Source organism: Neofelis nebulosa, chromosome 9, assembly GCF_028018385.1.
Source record: "Neofelis nebulosa isolate mNeoNeb1 chromosome 9, mNeoNeb1.pri, whole genome shotgun sequence".
NCBI classification, from domain to species: domain Eukaryota; kingdom Metazoa; phylum Chordata; class Mammalia; order Carnivora; family Felidae; genus Neofelis; species Neofelis nebulosa.
In genome coordinates, this window is record NC_080790.1 from 112,416,364 (window position 1) to 112,438,673 (window position 22,310).

General features: G+C 49.7%; 1 protein-coding gene across 2 annotated transcripts in view; it reads right to left on the reverse strand.

Moving 5' to 3' along the window:
- The window catches only part of TGM6 (transglutaminase 6), a 38,663-nt gene that overhangs the window by 5,120 nt on the left and 11,233 nt on the right, over window positions 1–22,310 (reverse strand). Inside the window, exons 2-10 of one of the 2 annotated variants that reach the window (XM_058685101.1) lie at window positions 20,283–20,456; window positions 19,522–19,764; window positions 18,639–18,757; window positions 16,924–17,052; window positions 15,433–15,610; window positions 14,500–14,638; window positions 12,198–12,301; window positions 11,878–12,120; window positions 1,593–1,934 (exon numbers count right to left, since the gene is read on the reverse strand). In XM_058685101.1, coding sequence (XP_058541084.1) covers window positions 1,593–1,934; window positions 11,878–12,120; window positions 12,198–12,301; window positions 14,500–14,638; window positions 15,433–15,610; window positions 16,924–17,052; window positions 18,639–18,757; window positions 19,522–19,764; window positions 20,283–20,456 — 1,671 coding nt within the window. Of the gene's footprint in view, window positions 1–1,592; window positions 1,935–11,877; window positions 12,121–12,197; window positions 12,302–14,499; window positions 14,639–15,432; window positions 15,611–16,923; window positions 17,053–18,638; window positions 18,758–19,521; window positions 20,062–20,282; window positions 20,457–22,310 lie in introns of those variants that run through there. The other variant, XM_058685100.1, reaches the window with a different exon arrangement.

Genomic DNA, 22,310 nt, shown 5'->3' on the forward strand with positions numbered 1-22,310 from the left:
TCAGGTCATGATCTCACAGTTTGTGAGTTTGAGCCCTGTGTCGGGCTCTGTGCTGACCGCTAGGAGTCCGGAGGCTGCTTCGGATTCTGTGTCTCCCTCTCTCTCTGTCCCTCCCCCACTCACGCTCTGTCTGTCTGTCTCTCTCAAAAATAAATAAACATTAAAAATAAAAATAAAAGAAATGCAAATTCTAAGGCTCTGCAACAAAATATTAGTGACTTGAATCCCGCAACGTATACACAGAACTATCTATTTATTTAAAGATTATGCATCTATTAAAATGATGCGAATGAAGAGCTTATAAAAATATTTAAAGAACAATGTGATGTGGAAAGAGTGGAAAGATGTAGAAAGAACAATGTGATGTGGAAAGCACTAATGAACATTAAGCATGCACAGTTTAATTAGAGATGTTTCGCAAAAGGCAAGAGGAATTAAAAATATGGAAGGAAAACATGTTAACAATTTGTAGGTGGGTGGCAGGATCACGGGTGACCTTTCTCTGTGCTCTTGAAATCCTTAATGAATATATACTACTTTTTTTTTTAATATTTATTTATTTTTGAGACAGAGAGAGACAGAGCATGAACGGGGGAGGGGCAGAGAGAGAGGGAGACACAGAATGTGAAGCAGGCTCCAGGCTCTGAGCTGTCAGCACAGAGCCCGACGCGGGGCTCGAACTCATGGACCGTGAGATCATGACCTGAGCTGAGGTCGGACGCTCAACCGACCGAGCCACCCAGGCGCCCCTAATATACACTTACTTTTAATATGAAAAAAAAAAAAAAACCAACCCAGGAGAAAGTGTCTGTTAATATTTCCTTATGCAGTGTTATTGTGTGACTTGGGTTTCGTGAAAAACAAAAAGCAAAAACGTGAAAAGGTGCGTGACATCTCCTCTATGTGTTTTCACTCTGTCAAAACACACAAGCTTCCCCAGAAACGGGCCCAGGGGAGCAGTTTCTTTGTTTAATTGAATCCTGAGAGTTCCGAATGTCATGTGAGGGAGGAGAGGGAGAGGGGTGGGGGAAGGGAGAGGGTAGAGGGGGAGGGGTGAGAGAGGGGGAGAGGGAGGGGAAAGAGCAGGAGGGGAGGGAAGGGAGGAGTGAGGACAGAGAAGGGTTGTAGGGATGCTGGCTCATGTGTGCAGAATTCTCGGGACAGACCCTTGCACCTGCGACCACGTGGCAGCCATTTCTTACTGGTCCACGCCTCTCACACAGGACTCTTGTAGCCAGACGGGCTCCAGAATAAGTTGGATGTTAGAAAGGTAACACGGGGCCTATGTCGTGAAACGCTCCCAGCAGGTATTTACTCGGGGTGTCACTATTCACACGAACTGCGATCCCCTCTTCTTCATACGTTTGTCACCAGACGGCCAGGGGCTTTTATTATTAGTCCCATTACTTAGCCCCTCTGAGCTCAGTTTTCTCACCCGCCAAGTGGGGACGAGAGGCAAGGCACTGTACAAATGGCCAGAAGCATGCCCATCTTTCCTGGGAATGGAGCAGGATGCTGGGAAGTCCCGCCCCGTCCCCCCAACTCCCGCCCCCGTCCCCCCAGTAAGGGGTTCCCACCGGCGGCCTCCCTACCTTCTTCGGGCCCCAGCCGCACGGTATGGGATTCGTGCAGGATCTCCGCCACCGGCCTGCGGGTGTAGAGAATGGTGGCGCCGCTCAGGTTGACTCGGACCCTCTGGGCCCGGGAGGTGAGGTTGGCCAAGCACAGGGCCAGTCTCAGGTCGTGGCCCAGCATGGGCGGCTCCAGCATCTTGAACTTGCCGGTGATGCTGGGCTTGGTGGCGGGCTCCAGGAGGTCCTCCCGCCAAAGACCACGGCCGCCGGCCCTGCGGACCCGGCTCCTCCTCCCGGAGGCTTCCACACTGAACAGCTTCCTCACGGCCTTGCGGTACACCTGCCTCTCCTTCCGGGATCCTGCAGGTATCGTGCAAGGTGAAGCGGGCCCCCCTCTCCTCCTCCCCCCGACCCGGGGCCCCCAGGGCCGTCCCTGCCCATTTCCCTTCCTCTCCAGACAAAAGCACCGTTTACAGACTGACAGCCCAGGAGCCAGAGGCGCACCTCAGCCAGGTGCCCTGTGTTCGGTTCTGGGACCATTTGAATACGTTTCAAGTCAGTCGCCAACAACTTCAAATCGGGAAATTTCGCACAGAAGTGCAGGTTCGCGGCTTCCCTGACAACTGGGTCGGAAGACTCGTGACGCGGATAGCTGACGCTTTTGTACACTTGCTATGATGTGCCGGGTTCTACAGTTCTAGATGCTGTGTTCTCCCCGAGGAGGTTGGTTCTGCTATCATCCCTGTTCTATAGGTAAGGAGATATATATGTGTGTGTATATACACACACACATATATACACACACATAAATATATATACACATATATATTTATTTATTTATAATTTACTTATATTATTTTTATTTTATTATTATTTATTTTTATTCATTATTATTTTATATTTTATAGGTAAGGATATATATATGTGTGTGTATATATATATGTGTGTATATATATACACACATATATATATTTGTTCATTTATTATTTCCTTGTATTATTTTTATTTTATTGTTATTTATTTTTATTCATTATTATATTATTTTATATTTTATAGGTAAGGATATATATATGTATATACACACACATATATATGTGTATATATATGTGTGTGTATATATATGTGTGTATATATATATATATACACACACATATATATTTGTTCATTTATTTATTATTTACTTGTATTATTTTTATTTTATTGTTATTATTTATTTTTATTCATTATTATATTATTTTATATTTTATAGGTAAGGATATATATACGTATGTATGTATGTGTATGTATATGTACATATATGTATGTGTGTATATATACACATATGCGTATGTGTGTATATATGTGTGTGTATATATATATACACACACATATATATGTTTATTTGCTCATTTATTTATTATTTACTTGTATTATTTTTATTTTATTGTTATTATTTATTTTTATTCATTATTATATTATTTTATATTTTATAGGTAAGGATATATATATATGTGTATATACACACACATATATATGTGTATATATATATATATGTGTATATATATGTGTGTGTATAGATATGTATATACACACACATATATATTTGTTCATTTATTTATTATTTACTTATATTATTTTTATTTTATTGTTATTATTTATTTTTATTCATTATTATATTATTTTATATTTTATAGGTAAGGATATATATGCGTATGTATGTATATGTATGTATGTATATGTACATACATATGGGTGTGTATATATACATATGTGTGTGTGTATATATATATATATATATATATAATATAATATGATATAACAGTCTACAGGTGGGTAATGGCTGCCCCCACCCCCCCTCCCCAGTGGGGATGTACTTTGGGGTTCTTCACGGTCCCACCTATAATCCCCACTGGCCTGATGCACTCTCGGTGCTGTCTACAAGGCGACGGGCAAGGTCAGGACCCCTGATCTCCCACCTGCCCTGTTGCTAGCACAGACTTGTCTTTTGACCTCCAGACCAATACGTCCAACTGGAGCCCTCCCGTCTCCACTGCATGATGTCCCACAGGTGCCCCAAACCCAACCAAACCTGCCATCTTCTTTCTGCCCAGTGGCATTCCCCCAGTGGACAAGCCAGAAACTGGCCGCACCCTTGGCTCTTCCCAGACCTTCCCCTCCCACAGTGAATCAGTCACCCAGTCCTGAGGAGCACCCTCATGGATCTCTAGAATCTGCTGTCCTTTCTCCTCAGACCCCCATATACATTGCCTCACCAGGGGCGCCTGGATGGCTCAGTCGTTTGAGCGGCAGACTTCAGCTCAGGTCATGATCTCGCAGTTCATGAGTCCGAGGTCCACGATGTGCTCTGTGCTGACAGCAGAGAGCCCACTTTGGATCCTCTGTCTCCCCGTCTCTCTGCCCCTCCCCCACTTGTTCTCTCTCCCTCTCTCTCTCAAAATAATTAAACTCGAGATTGCCTCACCATGGGGCCAGTTTGCCAGCAGATGCTGTGGACTTGCATTGCAATTATTATTACTTAGCCCTTCCTAGCCTCAGTGTTCCCACCTGTAAAGTGGAGACAAGAGGCTCACAGGCAAGGCACAAAGCGCTGTGTTCCAGAATGTTCCCTCCCTTCCTGGGAAGGTAGGCTCCACCCTGACTCCAGTCCTTTTGCTGCCCTGAGCACCCCCAAATCCGGCTTTGATGGCTCTACTTCCCCACTTGAAAGAAACCTGTGGTGTGTGGTCTCCCACCATGCTTCCTCCCAAGCAACTTCTTCCAAGTGCCTTGATCCTATGTGACCTCCGCTTGAAGGGACCCATGTGGATCCAAAGGTTCTTTAACATCTCATGTTTCAATATTGAAATGTGTGTGAATGTTGCACTCTACCCTGTAATATAGTCGCAATATATTTTTTACTATAAAATGTTTCATTTCCCTGCCAAAGATTCTAATGTCACTTTCTCAGGGAGGCCTTCTCTGCCACTCGAGAACAGCCTTCCTCAGAGATAATTCCGTCAACTTCAAAATTCACCCATTTAAAGAATACAATTCAATGCTTTTAGTATGTTCACAGAGTCCTCCACTTATCCCCACAATCTAATTTTAGGACATTTCATCACCTCAAAAAGAAACTCCATAACCATTAGTGGGGGCTCCCAACTCTGCCCCCATTGAGGCCCGTCCCAGGCAACTGCTAGTCTGATTTCTAACTTACCTATTCTGGACAGTTCATATAAAGGGAGCCATACAATGTGTGCTCTTTTGGGACTGGCTTCCAAAAAAAATTTTTTTAATGTTTATTTTTTTTTTTGAGAGAGAGACAGAGTGTGAGTGGGGGAGGGGCAGAGAGAGAAGGAGACACAGAATCTGAAGGAGGTTCCAGTCTCTGAGCTGTCAGCACAGAGCGCGACACGGGGCTCAAACCCACAAACTGTGGGGTCAGGACGTGAGCCGAAGTCAGACACTTAGCCGACTGGGCCACCCAGGTGCCCCTGTGACTGGCTTTTTAAACATAACGTAATGTTTTCCAAGTTCGTCCGTGTCATTGCGTGTATCAGTATTTGGTTCCTTTTCATTGCTGAATAATATTCCATTGTATGGATATACCACATTTTGTTTATCCATTGATGGATATTTGGGTTGTTTCCACTCTTTAGCTATTTTGAATAATGTTGCTATGAATGTTCACGTCCAGGTTTTTTGTGTGGATGTTTGTTTTCATGTCTCTTGGGTATGTACCTAGAAGCACATCTGCTGGGAATGGCAACTCTGCATTTAACATTTTGAGGAACTGTCAAACCGTTTTCCAAGGTGGTTGCACCATTGTACATCCCCACCAACAATGTACGAGTGGCTCACTTTTCCATAAGCTCACCAACACTCATTGTCTATTTTTGATAATTGCGGTCCTAGTGGGTATGAAATGGTACGTTGTGGTTTTGGTTTGCATTTCCCTAGTGACTAATGACGTCAAGCATCTTTTCATGTGCTTATTGGCCATTTGTATATCATCCTTGGAGAAACATCTATTCAAATCCTTTGCCCATTTTCAAAAAATTGGATTATTTGTTCTTTTATTACTGAGTTGTAAGAGTTCTTTATATATTCCAGATATAGGTACCCTTATTGGGTACATGATTTGCAAATGTTTTCTCCTCTTCTCTGGGCTATCTTTCCATTTTTTGGAAAAGTTATTTGTAGCACATGTTTTTAATTTTGATGAAGTCCCATTTATCATTTGTTTCTGTTGTCACTTGTGCTCTTGATGTCTTAACTAAAAAGGCTTCGTTTACCCCAAGATCATGAAGATTAACTCATGTTTTCCTTTAAAAGTTTATACTTTTAGGGACGCCTGAGTGGCTCAGTCGGTTAAGCATCCGACTTCGGCTCAGGTCATGATCTCACGGTTTGTGGGTTTCAGCCCTGCATCGGGCTCTGTGCTGATGGCTCGGAGCCTGGAGCCTGCTTCTGATTCTGTGTCTCCCTCGCTGTCTGCCCATTCCCTGCTCAAGGTCTGTCTGTCTGTCTGTCTCTCTCTCAAAAATAAATGAACATTAAAAAAAAAGTTTATACTTTTAGCTCTTACATGTAGGTCTGCGATCCATTTGAGTTCATTTTCAAGTATGGTGTGATGCCGGAGGCCAACTTGACTTGTATTTGCATGTGGATAATCAGTGGTCCCAGCATCATTTGTTGCAGATTGCTCTTACTCTTTCCCCCCTGAATTGTCACGGCACCCTTGTCCAAATCAATTGAGCATAATTTTTAAGGTTTATTTCTGGACTCTCAGTTCTGCTCCATTGATTCATGTGTTCATTTTTATGCCAGAACCTTACTGTCTGAGTGATCATATATTTACAGTAAGTTTTGAATTTGGGAAGTGTGAGCCTTCCAACTTTGTTTTTCTTTTTCAATTGTTTTGGATATTTTGGGCCCTTTGCATTCGCAAATGAATTTTAGGATCAGCTTGTCAGATTTGGAAAAAAAAAAAACCCAACAAAACTCACCTGGAACTTTGATCGGGATTACACGGAGTCTGTAGATCAGTTTGGGGTCATTGCCATTTTTCATGCCATAAAAATGAGAGGTCTTTCCATGTATTTAGGTCTTTGATGTCTTTCAACAGTGTTTTGTAGTTTTCAGCGTCTAAACTTTGCTCTTCTTTTGTTAAATTTACTCCTAAGTATTTTAGTCTTTTTGATGCTATTGTAAATGGATCTGTTTTCTTACTTTCACTTTCAGATTATACATGGCTAGTGTCCAGAAATACGATTAATTTTTGTAAATTGATATGGTATTCCACAATCCTGCTGAACTTAGTTTTTGGTTCTTAGAGCTTTTTACTGGATATCTTAGGATTTTATATATACAAGATCATGCCACGTGCAAACAGAGGTAGTTTTACTTCTTCCTTTCCAATCTGGAAATTCGTCTGTTTCTTTTTCTTTCCCCTCCCTCCTTTCCTTCCTTCCTCCTTCCCTTCTTTCCTCCCTCCCTTCCTCCCTCGCTCCCTTCCGCCCTCCCTCCCTCCCTTCCTTCTTTTTATTTTTTAAAACTGTGGTGAATTAGGGGCGCCTGGGTGGCTCAGTCGGTTAAGCGTCCGACTTCAGCTCAGGTCACGATCTCGCGGTCCGTGAGTTTGAGCCCTGCGTCAGGCTCTGGGCTGATGGCTCAGAGCCTGGAGCCTGCTTCCGATTCTGCGTCTCCCTCTCTCTCTGCCCCTCCCCCGTTCATGCTCTGTCTCTCTTTGTCTCAAAAATAAATAAATGTTAAAAAAAAATTAAAAAAAAACTGTGGTGAATTATATATAACATAAAATTTACCATCTTAATAAGTGGACATTTCCGTGGCATTAAGTACATTCCTCTCGTTGTGCAATCATCGCGACCATCCATCTGCATAACTCTTTTCATCTTGCAAAACAGAAACCCTGTATCTCTTAAATAATGAAACTCCTCATTCCCTCCTCTGCCCAGCCCCTGGCAACCACTATTCTATTCTCTGTCTTTATGAATTCGACTACTCTAGGTGCCTTATAGAAGCAGAGTCACAGTATTTGTCGGTACGTTTGGGACGGGCTCATTTCACTGAGCGTCATGTCTTTGAAGTTCACCCATGTGGTAGCACGTGTCAGAAATACCTTCCTTTTAAAGGCTCAATAATATTGCTTTGTTTATGCATTCAGCTGTCAACAGACATTGGGGTTGCTTGTACCTTTTGGTCACGGTGAATAACACTGCTACGAACATGAGTGAAATAACTCTTTGAGTTCCTGCTTTCCCTTCTTTTGGGTATCTATCCAGAAGTGGAATTGCTGGGTCATACGATGACTCTATTTTACATCATAAATTTAATGTTATAAAGAACCTCCCTACTATTTTTCCACAGGAAATGGAATCCACAAATACGGTGTGAGCTATGGTTTTTTTTATAGATGGCTTTTTATCAGGCTCAGAAATTCACTTCTGTTCTTAATTTGTCAAGTGGTTTCATCACAAAGGGGTGCTGGATTTTGTCAAATACCTTTTCTGATTATATTGAGATGATCATGTAGCCTTCATCCTTTTTCTTCTTTCTATTGATATGGTGTATTTTATTAATTAATTTTCAAGGTGAAAACCACCCTGTATTTCTGGGATAAATCCTACTTGGTTGTGACATGTAATCCTTTTTATAATGTTGCTGGATTCAGTTTATTAGCATTTTTGTTGATGAGTTTTGCTTCTACATTCTTAAGGAGTATTATCTCTAGTTTTCTTGTGATGTCATCATCTGGTTTTGCTATCAGGATGAATGAATTGGGAAGTGTTCACTCCTCTTCTATTTTTTTTTCGAAAAACATTTGAAGAATTGATATTAATGCTTTCAGTGTCTGGTAAAATTCACCGGTGACATCATCTGGACCTGGTCTTTTCTTTGTAGGAGGTTCTGGGTTACTAATTCAGTCGCTTTGCTTGTTACACACCCATTCAGAACTTCTATTTCTTCTTGAGGCGGTTTTGGCGATTCCTGGAGGAATTTGGCCATTTTATCTAAAGTCGCCTAATATGCGAGGACAGTCAGTGTGTTATTTGCACGCATGGTTTCCTTGGTTTGAGGGGCTTGCTCTCTCGTGGCTCAGCATCTGGGCTGACTCGGGGGTACGAGCAAAGCACACCACATCCAGGAGCTCTGAATCTTTGTGCCCTATTGTGTGTGTCCTGCTTCAGTAGACAGAGCGAGCAGACGGGCCCGAGTCCCTGGTGTCCCACCTCCAGAATGGGCTGCCCAAGCCCATGGCTTGGATGAACAGCGCTACCTACGGGAAGTCTGGAATCAGGAGGCAGCATGCTTTCCCAGCCCTTCGTCTCCCGGTTAAGTCTTGTTGCCTTCAGCCTCTCTTCCCCTGGGATGCCTTTCCGGACACTTCTCCTCTGGCTGAGTCAGGACTCCCTCCTCTGTGCTCCTTCAGCCTTCTGGCCTCCCCACCACAGTGCTGACCACCCTGTGCTGTCCTCACACTATCAGCTCACCGCGTAGCGAGTTCTCTGGGCTCTTCTCTTTGTTTCCTGCCTCTGAATTATGCCCGGCTGTCAGGAGCCACTCTCTTTCCAGCACATAGGAAAGAGCCTAGCGGGTATACAGAATATTGTGGGCACTCATGGAAGAGAGGGGTGGTCTAGCCCCGGGGGGCGGGGAGAGAGAGTCAGAGGTCCTGAGATTAGACATCTCGTTAGAATCCCCGCTCTTTTGAGGCTTGGGCCACTTGGGGAGGTGACTTCACCAAGCTGTGCCTCAGTTTGAGTATCTGTAAAATGGCATTTTTATGAATATTAAATAAGATAGTGCATGGGCACCGGTTACCACCATGCGTCACACGTTTCAGACGCTCTTGGTGTGATTATTATTATTACCAGCCTAGACGTGAAGCCACTTGACCCACCATAGGCGGTCGATCAGTAGTAGATGGGGTAAGACAGTGGCCAGAAGATGTACCGCAAGAGCGTGGGCTCTGGAGCCAGACTCCCCGTTTGCTAGCCACGCCCCTTGGCTGAATCCACTTCCTTTACTCCACCCGTGTTTAGACTGGACGCTGTGCCAGCGTCTACCCCACAAGCTCACGCGAGCACTTTACAAGCACTTGTTAAATACAATAACTAAATAACATGTGAAGACGGCCGGGCCCTGGCAGGCGCTCAGTGATGGTGACCGCTGTCCCCTGTTACATGATGGCGATGTGTCCCGTGGCCATGGCGAGAGGTTAGGACAAAAGACTTCCAAGACTCCGTGCCCTAAGCTCCTGATGCTCCCAGCGGACGGAACCAGACATCAACACGCAGAGCTTAACGAGAGAGGCGCCAGTTCAGAGGAGGCCTCGCCACCTCCCACCCCGTCCACAGCACCCTGAGACAGCAGGAAGGGGCCTGCGAGGGGGGAGGTCATCAAGAGCGAAGGAAGTGCCCCGCTCCTAGGGAAGGGACCGACAGAACATTGGTGTGCATGAGGACGCAGGGGTGTTTACAAGAATCGGTGTGAGGGTTTGGGGGTGCTGGCTGGGAAAGATCGGGGTTGACTACAGGAAGGGGAAGCCGGCACTGCGTCCCCACGGGAGAGGTGTGCGGATCCTGCGTTGCTGACCGAACAAGCAGCGGAGAACTGACAGGCCTTGGCAGGGGGAGGACGGCGTGCCAAGGCCTCTCTCTCACCCGCCTTTGAGTAAAGGCCCTGCAGAACCTGCGGTCAAAAGCCGCCGTGCAGCAGAGGGAAGCCGTGTGACTACCAGTGTGGTCGGGGGGCATCTGCTTAAAGTGGGGGCCAAATGTCTCCGGAGATCGGCAGTGCCTGGTGGGGGAGGGTAGAGCCCGGAAGCGGGTCCCGATGGCCCAGGTTGTCTTGGAGCCACCACCTGCCCTCAAGCAGAGAGAGTGAACTGGGGGCAGGGCACACTCACCCAGGGGCAGGGAATCCTTGCCTGCCCAGTACAGTCAAAGACATCTGCTCTCCTCTCTCCTCCTCCTCCTCCCCTCCTCCTCCTCCCCCTCGGCCTAACACTCTAGAAGACCCACACTGTGTTCTCAACATTAGCTGTGCGGCGGGATCACCTCAGGAGCTTTAAAAAGTCCTGGTGCCTGGGCCACACCCTCTGGGCGCTGTGATTCCTTTGGGCAGGGCACACGCAGTCTGGGCTGCAGCGATAGACCAAAAATGGCCATGATACTTTCATTGTAACTCCTACCACCAAAAGGTGGAGTCTGCGCCCCTCCGCCTGGAGCTGGGGCGGCCTGGAGAACGGCTTTGACCAACAGAATACGGCAGAAGTGGCACGATGCAAATTCTGAGCGAGGCCTCTAGAGACCTCGCAGCCTTCATTCTCCCCCTCTGGGAATCCCGCCCCTTCCTGAACGAGCCAGGGTTGGCCTATTGGGCCAGGAGAGGCCACGGGGGGGGGGGGGGGGGGGGAGGCAAGACCAGGCTGCCCAGCGGACCCATCCAAGGCCCCAGACACAGCAAGATCCCAGCCGACTCCACACGGAGCAGGTGCACCATCCAGCCGAGCACAGCCCAGATTGCCGAGCTCCGGAATCCTGCTCAAACAAGGAGCTGTTTCATCTACACAACGAACCACAGCGCCCTCGGTGATCCCAGTGTGGACTGGAGCTGCAGACCGCTATGCTGGGGAGTAGACAAGGGAGGGGTGCAGGCGTCCAGAGAGCCCAGTGCCCCCCTTCCTGCAGAGCAGCCTCCCCGGGGGAAACTGGCTTGCACTCAGGGGAGCGGAGAGAGACAGACCCGCTCGTTATTCAAATCACATTGTTTTAATAAGCAGAATTGGCGGGCCATATTTGGATCGGATCATGGCATTGGTAAGAGACCTGTTATCCCACGGGAAAGAGTGACTGGAAGCGTGTATAGCTGGAGTTGGCTATTAAGAAAATACGCCTGTTGTGTTCTTGTACCCCGACGAGCACAGGCTCTTCAAGAAACCAGTAGCCAGCAATCTGTGAATTTCTAGAATTCACTAGAATTCTTGGCAGATGCTAAACTGAAGCTGCTATCATTGCTATTATTATTTTAAACTATGCCTGGTGCTGCGTGGCCCACGTGTTCAATAAATAATACCTGCTACTATCATCATCATTATTAGTATTTATGATCATGGGGGAATATACCTAACACAGTGCCTGGCAGAGTAAGTGGTCAATGAAATGCAGCTTTTATTATTAGATGTGGGAAGCCTTCTACTTGTACACGGAGGAAGCTATTAATAGAAGCTAAAGGCACTCGGCTCAAAGCACAGACACGGCGCCGAATAAAGCTCTCGAGGCTGCCATACTGTCCTTACCTTCCGGATACTTGTAGAAGCTCGTGATGTCCACACGGGAGTCGCTGCCCACGGCCTTGGTGCTAATGCACCTGCCGATCTTCTTTGTGTCCGAGTATACCCGCTCCCGGCTCTCATCCTCGTGCCACAGCCAGGTGACGTAGTCCGCATTGACCTCCGCAAACACAAAGGGGCCGTCGTGGGCCAGGTGCACGTCCCCCTCGCGGATGGCGGTGACCGAGGCTGGGCCGCACCGGAACACGCCTGGGCAGGAGGGATGAGCGTGAGCGGAATGGATGAGGCAAAGCGGGGGTCTGGGACCCACCCGGCTGAGCCCCTACCTTCGCTCTCCTCCTGGGGGGTGGCGTCCAGAACCTGCCAGCCATTGTAAGAGGGGCCCAGGTCCTGACGGGCGAACCAACTCTCATTCCAGACATGGAAATTCCTGCCACAGAGAGAGGATGGGGCAGGGTGGCCTTCAGTGAGACAGAGGCCCATAGGATGGCAAGTTTCTACTGTGAGCCAGGCCCTGGGCCCAAACTCCGCAGTACTGTGGCTGAATCTTACGAAACATTCAGTGCGCCATGTTGATGAACAGTTCTATATACGATCTGTATGTATAAATGTATGTATGTGTGTATATATGCATGTATATATATATTCCACTTGTAAGTATATGTATGTATGTACATAGATGTATATATATGTGTGTGCGTATACATATATATATATATATATATGACATATATATATGAAACTGTTGTTCAAGGTATCAGAAATACAATCACAGACAACACAGAAGATCTTGCCCTCATGCAGCTTACATTCTAACAAAGGAGAAGGAGGGGGAGGCACCAAAAATAAGGAAGCAGCTATAAATAAAACAAATACAAGTAACAATAAATACTGTGAAGAAAGAGAGAGACCTGAGTAGAGAGTAACTGCTGGAGACCTGCTCTAGGAAAATGACGTCTAAGGTGAGGCTTAAATAAGAAAGGCTTAGCCGTCCGAAGAGTGAAGGGAACAGTGTTCCAGGGAGAAGGAACAGCATGTGCAAAGACTCTGAGACCAGAAAAGGCATTGTGTATTCAAGGAACAGAAAGTAAGTACTGGGGTACCTGGGTGGCTCAGCTGGCTCAGCGTCTGACTCTTGATTTTGGTGTCATGGTCCCAGGGTCATGGGATCGAGCCCCGCATTGGGCTCTGTGCTGAGCGTGCAGCCTGCTTAAGATTCTCTCTCTCCCTCTGCCCTTCTCCCCCACTCACACTCTCTCTAAAAAAAAAAACCACAAAAAAACCCCCAAAAACCAACCAACCACCCCCCTCCCAAAAAACCCCAAAACAAAAAAACCCCAAGAAGGTATGTATCTCTAGGCTACAGCCAGCATGAGGGGTAGGTAGGGTTCAGATTACGCAGAGCTCTGTAGGTCTTGGTAAGGAGTTCAGACTTTAAGTTTCCCGTGTCAAAGATGGGACTATGAGACCAGCAAAGCAAAGTGACATCATTTGCCCAAGGTCACGCAGTAAGGAAGCAGGAGGGAGAAACCCCGGGTTGCCTGTCTTGGCATCTTTAGAGCTGACCTCAGCATTCCTCTTAAGGAGGTAGTGATCTTTGGGAGAATATCTGGATAGGCATTTGGGGGCAGACTGATAACCTGTGGATTGACAGGGGCCCCGGCACCAAAATGTCCATTCTGTGTGAAGAAAAACTTGTTGTTGTTGGTGGTGGTGGTGGTTCTCCTGCAGGGAGAGGGGATGAGGGGAGCCAACAGGAGAAGGAAAGGGGAGAAGGGAGGCAGAGAGAAAGAATGAGGGCAGAGACCTAGAGAGTGTGCATGTGGGGGAGGGGCGGAGAGCGAGAATCCCAAGTAGGCTCCATGCCTACTGCAGACACAGTTCCACGCCATCAGGGTGGGACCTGACTCGGGGCTCAGTCTCCCGAAGTGTGAGATCATGACCTGAGCCAAAATCAAGGGTCGGAGGCTTGACGTACTGAGCCACCCAGGGCCCCCCACCCTTCCACCACCGCCCAATTTTACTTTTAAACTGCGAAATGCATGAGCAAGATGAACAGTATTACACTCTGGTGCCGATACTAAGTGGGTAAAAAGCGGGGCAGTGAGAAGACTGAGCGTGTATGTTCTTGTGTCTGTAGAGCCTCCCTCTGAAGAGACGCGGGAAGCGAGTCGCCATGTTGGCTCCGTGAGGAGGACGGGAGGCTGGAACCTGGCGGGTGGCCCATTTTGTACAGTTTGAACGTGAACGCACATGCGTGTATTTCCTATTAAAAACATTAAATTAAAATGAATTGTTCAAAGCTCTCGGGGAAGAGTCTTGTCGCAGCTGAGGAGGGAGGTTGCCTCCCACCTGAGAAACACACATGGCACGCAGGCAGCTGACAGAGGCAGGGGCGTGACACGGGGGCCAGGACGCAGAGGGAATCTCAGTCCTCATCCCCAGGTCACAGGAATCTAGGGGAAGGCTCAGAGTCCCTTGGATGGGGAACCAGGGTTCAAGGCGCTCAGATCTTGAGTCCCCCCTTTGGCCTCTGGGTCACCCCTGAAGGTGCCTCTCCTTCCTGCAGACAGGGTCAGGGAGCCCTCGGGCTGGGCTGGGTTGGGGACCCAGGGGACTAGGACCCACCACATGCTGTCTTCTGTCAGGTCCTCCAGGGTCCGCCCGAAGGAGTCCACGTATTTGTCCACGCTCAGGTTCCTGTCCGTGTCATGGGCCGAGTTAAAGTTGGACACGACCCGGGTCGCGATCCCCAGGCACCTGAGGACTGAAAAGCAGGAGGCTGGCGAGGTGCCCCCAGCAGGCAGTAGGCCTCATCTCTTCCACAGCCCTTCCTGTGTCTGTCTGTCTGTCTGCTTTTCCTGCTTCCGCCCTCGGAAGCGCCTCCTTCCCTGTAGAACCTCTCAGGGGACTTCCGAAGACACTAGGCCACCCCCATTTGAATCGCGGGTTCTGAGGCCAGTGGGAACTTGGAAGTCATATAATAACCATGTAATTGCCAGTTCGGGTTCGAGGGGACTGGAGGCCTGGGGCGGGGGGGGAGGGGGGCACAGGATTTGCTCAAAGGCACTCAAAGAGCTCGAGACAGGAGCCGGGCCTCCTTCAGCAAAATAAAAGATCAAAAGTTACATAAACGAACTATCTGGTTTCTCTCATCGTTAACCAGACTTCTACTTCCCCATCACCAATTAAAGAACACTTGGGGTGCCTGGGTGGCTCAGGCGGTTAAGCATTTGCCTTCAGGTCAGGTCACGATCTCAGGGTTCAGGAGTTCAAGCCCCATGTGGGGCTCTCAGCTGTGCACACAGAGCCCACATCAGATCCTCGGTCCTCCTCTCTCTGCCCCTTCCCCACTTGTGCCTGCTCTCTCTCTCTCTCAAAAATAAATAAATAAATAAAAACTAAAAAAAAAACTTAAAAAAATTAAAAAAAAAGAGAAACACATTTTAAAGGGGGGTGAGGGTGGGGGTGGAGGGGTGGGGTGGACTGTATGCAAATATATACAAATGGAGGCAAAAGAGGGAGCCGGCCTGGGGTCAGGGACCCTCTTTCCCTGGGTACCTGTGCACATGACTCCAGCGAAGACCCAGCACTGGCCGTATTTGACTGGCTTGAACCTGCCCTTGAACCACTTGTGCAGAATGGCCACGCTGCCACGCCAGTGCAGGGGGCTGGTGCCACCGCCGTACTTGCCCTGCCACTGGCCTTGAACCACTCCCCGGTCGTTGTTGCTGTTCACCTGGACGGAGGGGGGCATGGGTCCGTCACCAGGCAGGGCCTCCCTCCTCAGGGCGTCGCCACTGTAAAGTCCCCTTATGCTTTGGACGCCCTCCTCATTTGGGGTCACCCCTTACTTTTAAATTACCTGAAAATTAGGGGCATCTGCTCTCTTAACATACCTACTTTGGGTACCATTTATTAAATGACCTGCCATGAGGATTCTCTGTTACTGAAAATTACCTATGATTTTGCAGCATTTCCCCTTTTAAATGATCTGTTTTGGGGACTGGTGCTGGTATAAGTATAGAGATAGTGAGATTAACACTGAGATTAAGAGGGGTGGAGGGACCCATCCCAGTCACATGGCAAGTTAGCAAAAAGTGTGGGTGACCCCCAAGTTCAGGACTTTGACTTAGAGCCTGCACTGCTATCCCACAGGGCTGTGATGCTCTACTCTCTGGAACTGGTCACTGCTTTTGAGTCTCTGTGTTCCAACATCCCTCTGGGATCTTGAGGGATGAAGGGTACCAAAAATGAGAAAATCGGCTCCATCCAATTGTGGAATCACAGCCATCCTCTGACAACCCGCTTGTGGTCGGCCTTCTGGCTGTCTTTGCAGGAGGAAGTGTTGTTGTGTGTAATATAATAAGGAAGGCCTCTCTTCCCAGGGAGAGAGATGGGCCTGTGCACTCCCTCCCTGAATCTGGGCTGGACTGTGACTGCTTTGACCAGTGACTATGGCAGAAGGGATGCGGATGGCAATTTCCAGGGCTTCTTTTTTGGAACAGTTGTTTGGAGAGAAGCCAGCTGCTTACGTCTGATGACCCTGAGATCGCCATGCAGTGAGGAAGCCCAAGCTAGCCACACGGAGAGGGTGCGTGGACAGAGAGCCGTGACGGGCTAGCCTCAGCTGTTCTAACCACCCGGCCCAGGGACAGGACAGTGAGCAAATCATCTTGACATTCCAGCTCCAGCAGACACAGCGTGGAAGAGAACCAAAGATCCAGACTTCTAGAACCAAGGCCGCAGATATACGGTCTCATCAAACCATTCCAGCCAACTGCAAAGCCATTCAGATGCCCCTAGCAGAAGCATCTTAGAGGAGAGACAAGCCATCCTGTCCTCAAGAGCGCTCTGCCCAAGTCCCCTGATCTATAAAAACCGTGAGCGTAATAAGCGGCTGTTTCGTGCCACTGAGTTTTGGGGTGGTTTGGGGGGCAGCGATAGAGAATTAAAACAAAAGGTGACTTGGGAAAATCATAGATGGGACCCTGGGGTTGGCTCAGGGACCCATGAGAAAGTGTGTATGCGGGGACCGGTGGGGCTCCTCACCATGGCGCTGATGGCCCTGGAGATGTAGATGGGGTCATGGCGGCAGGACACATCGATGGCTGGGTCATCTTGGTAAAGAGGACTTCGGTCCAGGATGGAGAGGCAGATGTTCAGAATGTCCTCCTCAAACTGTCCCCAGAGAGTCTGTGCTTAGAGGCCAGAGTCTCACCCATATTCCAGACCCTCCTACAATACTTACCCAGTGGGTCCCTTGTGTTGTGCACGGGAATTCACCTACCCCCACCCTGGGACACCACAGAGCACTCCCCACCTCTCAGAAACCCTCCCTCAGAGAGTCACCGCGAGCCAGAAGCTCAACCTTAATCAAGTCCCTGCCCTGTGCCGTAACTGCCTCCCAACGCTCCCCACTACCCGCAGTAAAGTCTGTGGTAAACGAGTGACTCTGGAGTCGCGTCTACCCGGCCTGCCCACTCCTTTGGTTTCAATGATTTTTTCCAAATACATTTGAATGAACGGACAACATTTAAACACCGGAGCATCTTGGGGCGCCTGGGTGGCTCAGTCGATTAAGCATCCAACTCTCGATTTCGGCTCAGGTCCTGGTCTCACGGTTCACGGAATCGAACCCCCGTGCCGGTCTCTGCGCTGACAGTACGGAGCCTGCTTGGGATTCTGTCTCTCTCCCTCTCTCTCTCTCCCCTCCTCTTACCTCTCTCTCTCTCTCTCTCTCTCTCTCTCTCTGTGTCTCTCTCAGAATAAGTAAACATTTAAAAACTGGAGGATCTTTACATACAAATTAAGATTTCAGGTCTCTGAAGCTCCCTGAAGGATCTTTGGAAGGTCGGGGGAACCCTGGGTTCCCTTGGCCACATGGCAGGAAGAGGTGGGTGCTGAGAAGTGGTTACCCCTCAGGCGGGCCCCAGACTCTCCAGTACCTCCATCACTACTCGGATTCAAACTCTGGCTCCTGAACATGACAGTCAGGGTCCTTCACTGGCCCAGCCAAACTTTCTCCAGGACACCCGCAGCCCAAGCAGACCTAACTCCTCTAGCAGACCCTCCTCTGCTCCCTAACTCCCACCTGCTATGGGCTCTGCCCTCTCCCTGGCCAGGCTGTGCCCAGCCCCATTATCGGGAAGTCTCCACCATCCCCGGGGTGGATTTTCTTTCACACTTTTCTGACTTCCCTCTGGCCCCATCTCTACCACTCTGATGCCCGCCCCCCTCCCCACCCCCCGCCGCTCCACCATCACGCCCTTTATTGTAATTATTTATCCGCCAATGTCTCTTAAATGTGTGGTCCCAGACCCGCAGCCTCAGCACCACCTAGGACCTCGTTAGAAATGCACATTCTCAGAGCCCACCCCAGATCTACAGAATCAGCAACTCTGGGGTGGGGCCCAGCCACCCGTGTGTTTTAAAGAGCCCTCCACGGGATTCCGGCGCACGCACAAGACCGAGCATCCCTGATCGAAGTTATCGATTCTTCTACAAAGCACTGTATCCAAAGCACCTCCCCTTCCCAAGGACCCAGAGCCTGTCTTAGCGCAGCTATTAGTAGATTAGTGAATGAATGGATCTGTTCTAGGAGTCAGCCCGGCTTGTCCCTGCTGGGGAGGGAGGAAGTGAGCAGAGCAGACAGAAGGGCTCCTGGCCTGACTTTCTGCATGCCCCCGGCCCGCATCCCCCGCCCCCCCCCCCCCCCCCCCCCCCCCCCCCCCCCCCCCCCGCCTCTGGCCTGTGCTTCTGGAGACCTGCCCGTAGTTCCAGCCCTGGGCTCGGATGTGCTTCTCCACGCCTCGGAAGATGATCCCGCTGTCATTGAGCACGTACTCCTGTCTCTCCTCCTCTGAGGCCAGAAACACGTCGTCCTCTGAAAAGCAGTTGTCAGGCTCAGCATGGGCTGGGGCTCTGGCCTTCCAGGCCTGGGGAAGGGGCTACATCAGGGAGAGCCCCGGGATGGTGCCGGGAGGCTTGGGACGGGAGAGGGCAAGAGGGGGCTTGCGGGCTCCTAGGCTGCCTTCCGGCGGAGCCCCATTCCCCCTGGGGGCTCCGTTCCCCGGGGCAGGGACCCATCCAGCCCAGCCCAGCCCAAGACAGAAGGACTCGAGGAATCCTGACACCTTTGAGAGGCCCTGCTTGATGGCGACAGCAGCCTCATATTTTAGAAATATTTAATAAGAATACTGACCCCAGTACCCCTTACGACGGACCTTGTACATTACAACCATTAGCGCTAGGAGTTCTCACCATAATCCCAGGAGGTAGGCAGTTATCACTCCCGTGTCACCCATGAGGAAACCAAGACTCATAGAGGGAAGCAGAGCTAGGACTGAGCCAAGACTGCTGATGGCTCAAGCCGGGCTCTTGCCCATTGCTGGGCCTCTCCTCCCACGAGGCCCCATCCCTGCCTACTGGCCCCCGCGTGCCAGAAACCGCTGATTCTTGCTCCTCCGGCCCAGGATCCTTTGTAGCACCTGCTACCGGCTTCCTCTGCCCAGTGCCCACCTCTGCCTAAGCTCATCTCTCGCCAAGCTCTGGGCATCCACCTCCCCGTTGCTTAGTCTGTCTTCCAGGCCCCTGCTAAGGGCAGGCCCACCTCTAGGACAGCTTCCGGGAAAGCTTGCCAGCTCCTACCTGGGCACCATGGGTTGAAAAGGAGAACAAACTCGCCCAGCTTTCGGTCATTTTGTTTTCGGCGAGAGGAGACCCTGGTGCTCATCAGGTAGCGGCCGATGACAGCGTTGGGAGGGCTGCTGATGCTGACGGTCACGGTGTTCTCCGTCTCAGCCTCCTTCACCGCTGCCCAGGTCTTGCCTACTTCCGGCTCCGATATCTGGAACACGGCTTTGGTGTGGCGGTCCTCGGAGGCCTGGGGTCCTGGCGGAGGGGAGAGGCACTCAGGAGATCCAGCTGCCCCTAGGGAACCCAGCTCTAGAGAAGCAGAAAAGCTACAACCCTGGAATGCCCACCTTCGCTCCCTGAACTGCTGGGACACTGTGGGGGGCCACCTCTGCGGTTCTGATTCCCACCCACCTCCTGGATCTAGGAGAAAGTAATGGGGACTTTCAAAGTCCACCATTTGTCTAGGAAAGAAAAGCTTGGGCTCCCAAAGTACCTGAAGAATTTCCATCATCTTCCAGAGCCCTCGATTCCTTGGTATGCAGAGAATTCCAGAGCTGTCCTCTCATCTCCCCCACTGCCTGCTGGCAATGCCTGCCAGCCGTCCCTGCAAGCTGTCATCAAAGACCTCTAGGGTTCCGGAGCTCAGCCCCCCCTGGCAGGGACACGCTTCCCTCAAGTCTGGGCTGATGACCAAAGGCATCCTTAACAGTCACCGGTCACAAGACAAATCTTTCTGAATGTAGACCAGCAGAGGGCATTGGCCTGACAATTACCTGTCTCCACCGTGAAGATGATGGTCTCCTGGTCCTCCAGGGGTCTGCTCAGCTCCAGCACCAAGGTGAACGTGTGGCCCCTGCGTACCACCAGCTCAGGGCAGGGGTACTCCTGGGTGTGGTGGGCAACGCCATTCTTCAGGCTCTGCCAGTCCACCTCGGTGACTCTGATCCCTGAGCCGGGGGAGGACAGGGAGGTGAGGCCAAGCCCTTGACATGTTTCTCACCCCCCTTCGCCTTGCCCTCCTGCAGTCATTTGTTCACGCGGCTACTTTTTATCCTATGCGATTGATTCTGGTCATTCTCAGTAGTTCACGTTCCTTAAAGTTTCCGCCGACACCGAATTAACGAATACCAAACCACGACTCTTAACAGCAAATGCAGGGTTAGGTTCTTGTTAGCTTCTGTTCACAATTCTTCCATCCGCCGATCAATATGTAACCTTCTCTTGTGTGTTCTTCTGTTTAAAGACACCTTATTTAATATATCGTTGAGTCATTAAGGTTGAACTCACGGACAACGTAATTCATGCATGAACCAAATTCATCTGACACACTGGTTTTCTTAGAAGGCACATCACAGCCTCCTGTGTTTAGGAACATTGGGCAGCGCTTCAGCCCTACACTTGGGGCCCTTTTAAACAGCAAAATCCCCGACAGAGAGGGACAAACATGCAAAAAACCGTGGCATGAAATAGACCTCAAAAGGACACTGTTTACAGTAAGAGGGTGGAAACAAGAAGGCAGGGTGTGGACTTTTTCAACCTTATCTGGAAATGAGCATGTTAGGTGACTCCGTTTTTCCTATTCTGTGCCTGGCTGCAGGTGATCACACAAGTACCAAGATTTGGAATTCAGAATAAATTTTAGGGGCGCCTGGGTGGCTCAGTCAGTTAAGCGTCCGGCTTCGGCTCAGATCATGATCTCACGGTTCGTGAGTTCAAGCCCCGCATCGGGCTCCGTGCTGACAGCTCGGAGCCCGGAGCCTGCTTCGGATTCCGTGTCTCCCTCTCTCTCGGGCTTGCCCTGGCCAGGGGAGGAGGTTGGCGTTAAGCAGATAGAGCTCAGATGTTTAAGAGCATGCTTTGAAAGCGTCCTCACAGCATGGCCCCCGGTGGTCCCCTGAGCAAGTGATCCGAGAAACCCAGGTGGGAGCTGAAATGCCTTTCGTGACCTACCCTCCGAAGTTACAGGGTCGCCCCCACTGTCTGCTATTAGTCAAGGCAGCTACAAAGGTCTGCCCAGGTTCAAGGGGAGGGAACACACCCCACCGCTTGATGAAAAATGGGTCCATGTTACATGGTGGGAATGTGCTGGATTAGATATATATTGATATGACCATGCTGTGAAGTATGGTCTGCCACGGTCGGGTCTGTGATTGTACGGAACCCCCAAGCCCTGCTGCCTTTACCTTTGGCCCCACAGGAGTCACAGACCCCAAATCCCTGACTTTAAAACACAGCATGGCTTTGGACCATGCGCAGCGGCTCGTCTGGACCAAGGTCTGGGGAGAGCCGGCCAAAATGTTTGGCTTTTTATTTATTTATTTATTTTTTAAAATTTTTTTTCAACGTTTTTTATTTATTTTTGGGACAGAGAGAGACAGAGCATGAACGGGGGAGGGGCAGAGAGAGAGGGAGACACAGAATCGGAAACAGGCTCCAGGCTCCGAGCCATCAGCCCAGAGCCTGACGCGGGGCTCGAACTCACGGACCGCGAGATCGTGACCTGGCTGAAGTCGGACGCTTAACCGACTGCGCCACCCAGGCGCCCCTGTTTGGCTTTTTAAAGGCAGATTGTATTTTTCAGAGATGGTTGCAATAATATCGCCCATCGCTCGTGCTTTTCCTATCATATGATGTTGGTACTGCCCTCATCAAGATGTAGGATAAAGGTCAGGGTGCCTGGGTAGCTCAGTCGGTTAAGCTCTGGCTTCGGCTCAGGTCATGATCTCACGGTTCGTGAGTTCGAGCCCTGCATCGGGCTCTGTGCTGACAGCTCAGAGCCTGGAGCCTGCTTTGGATTCTCT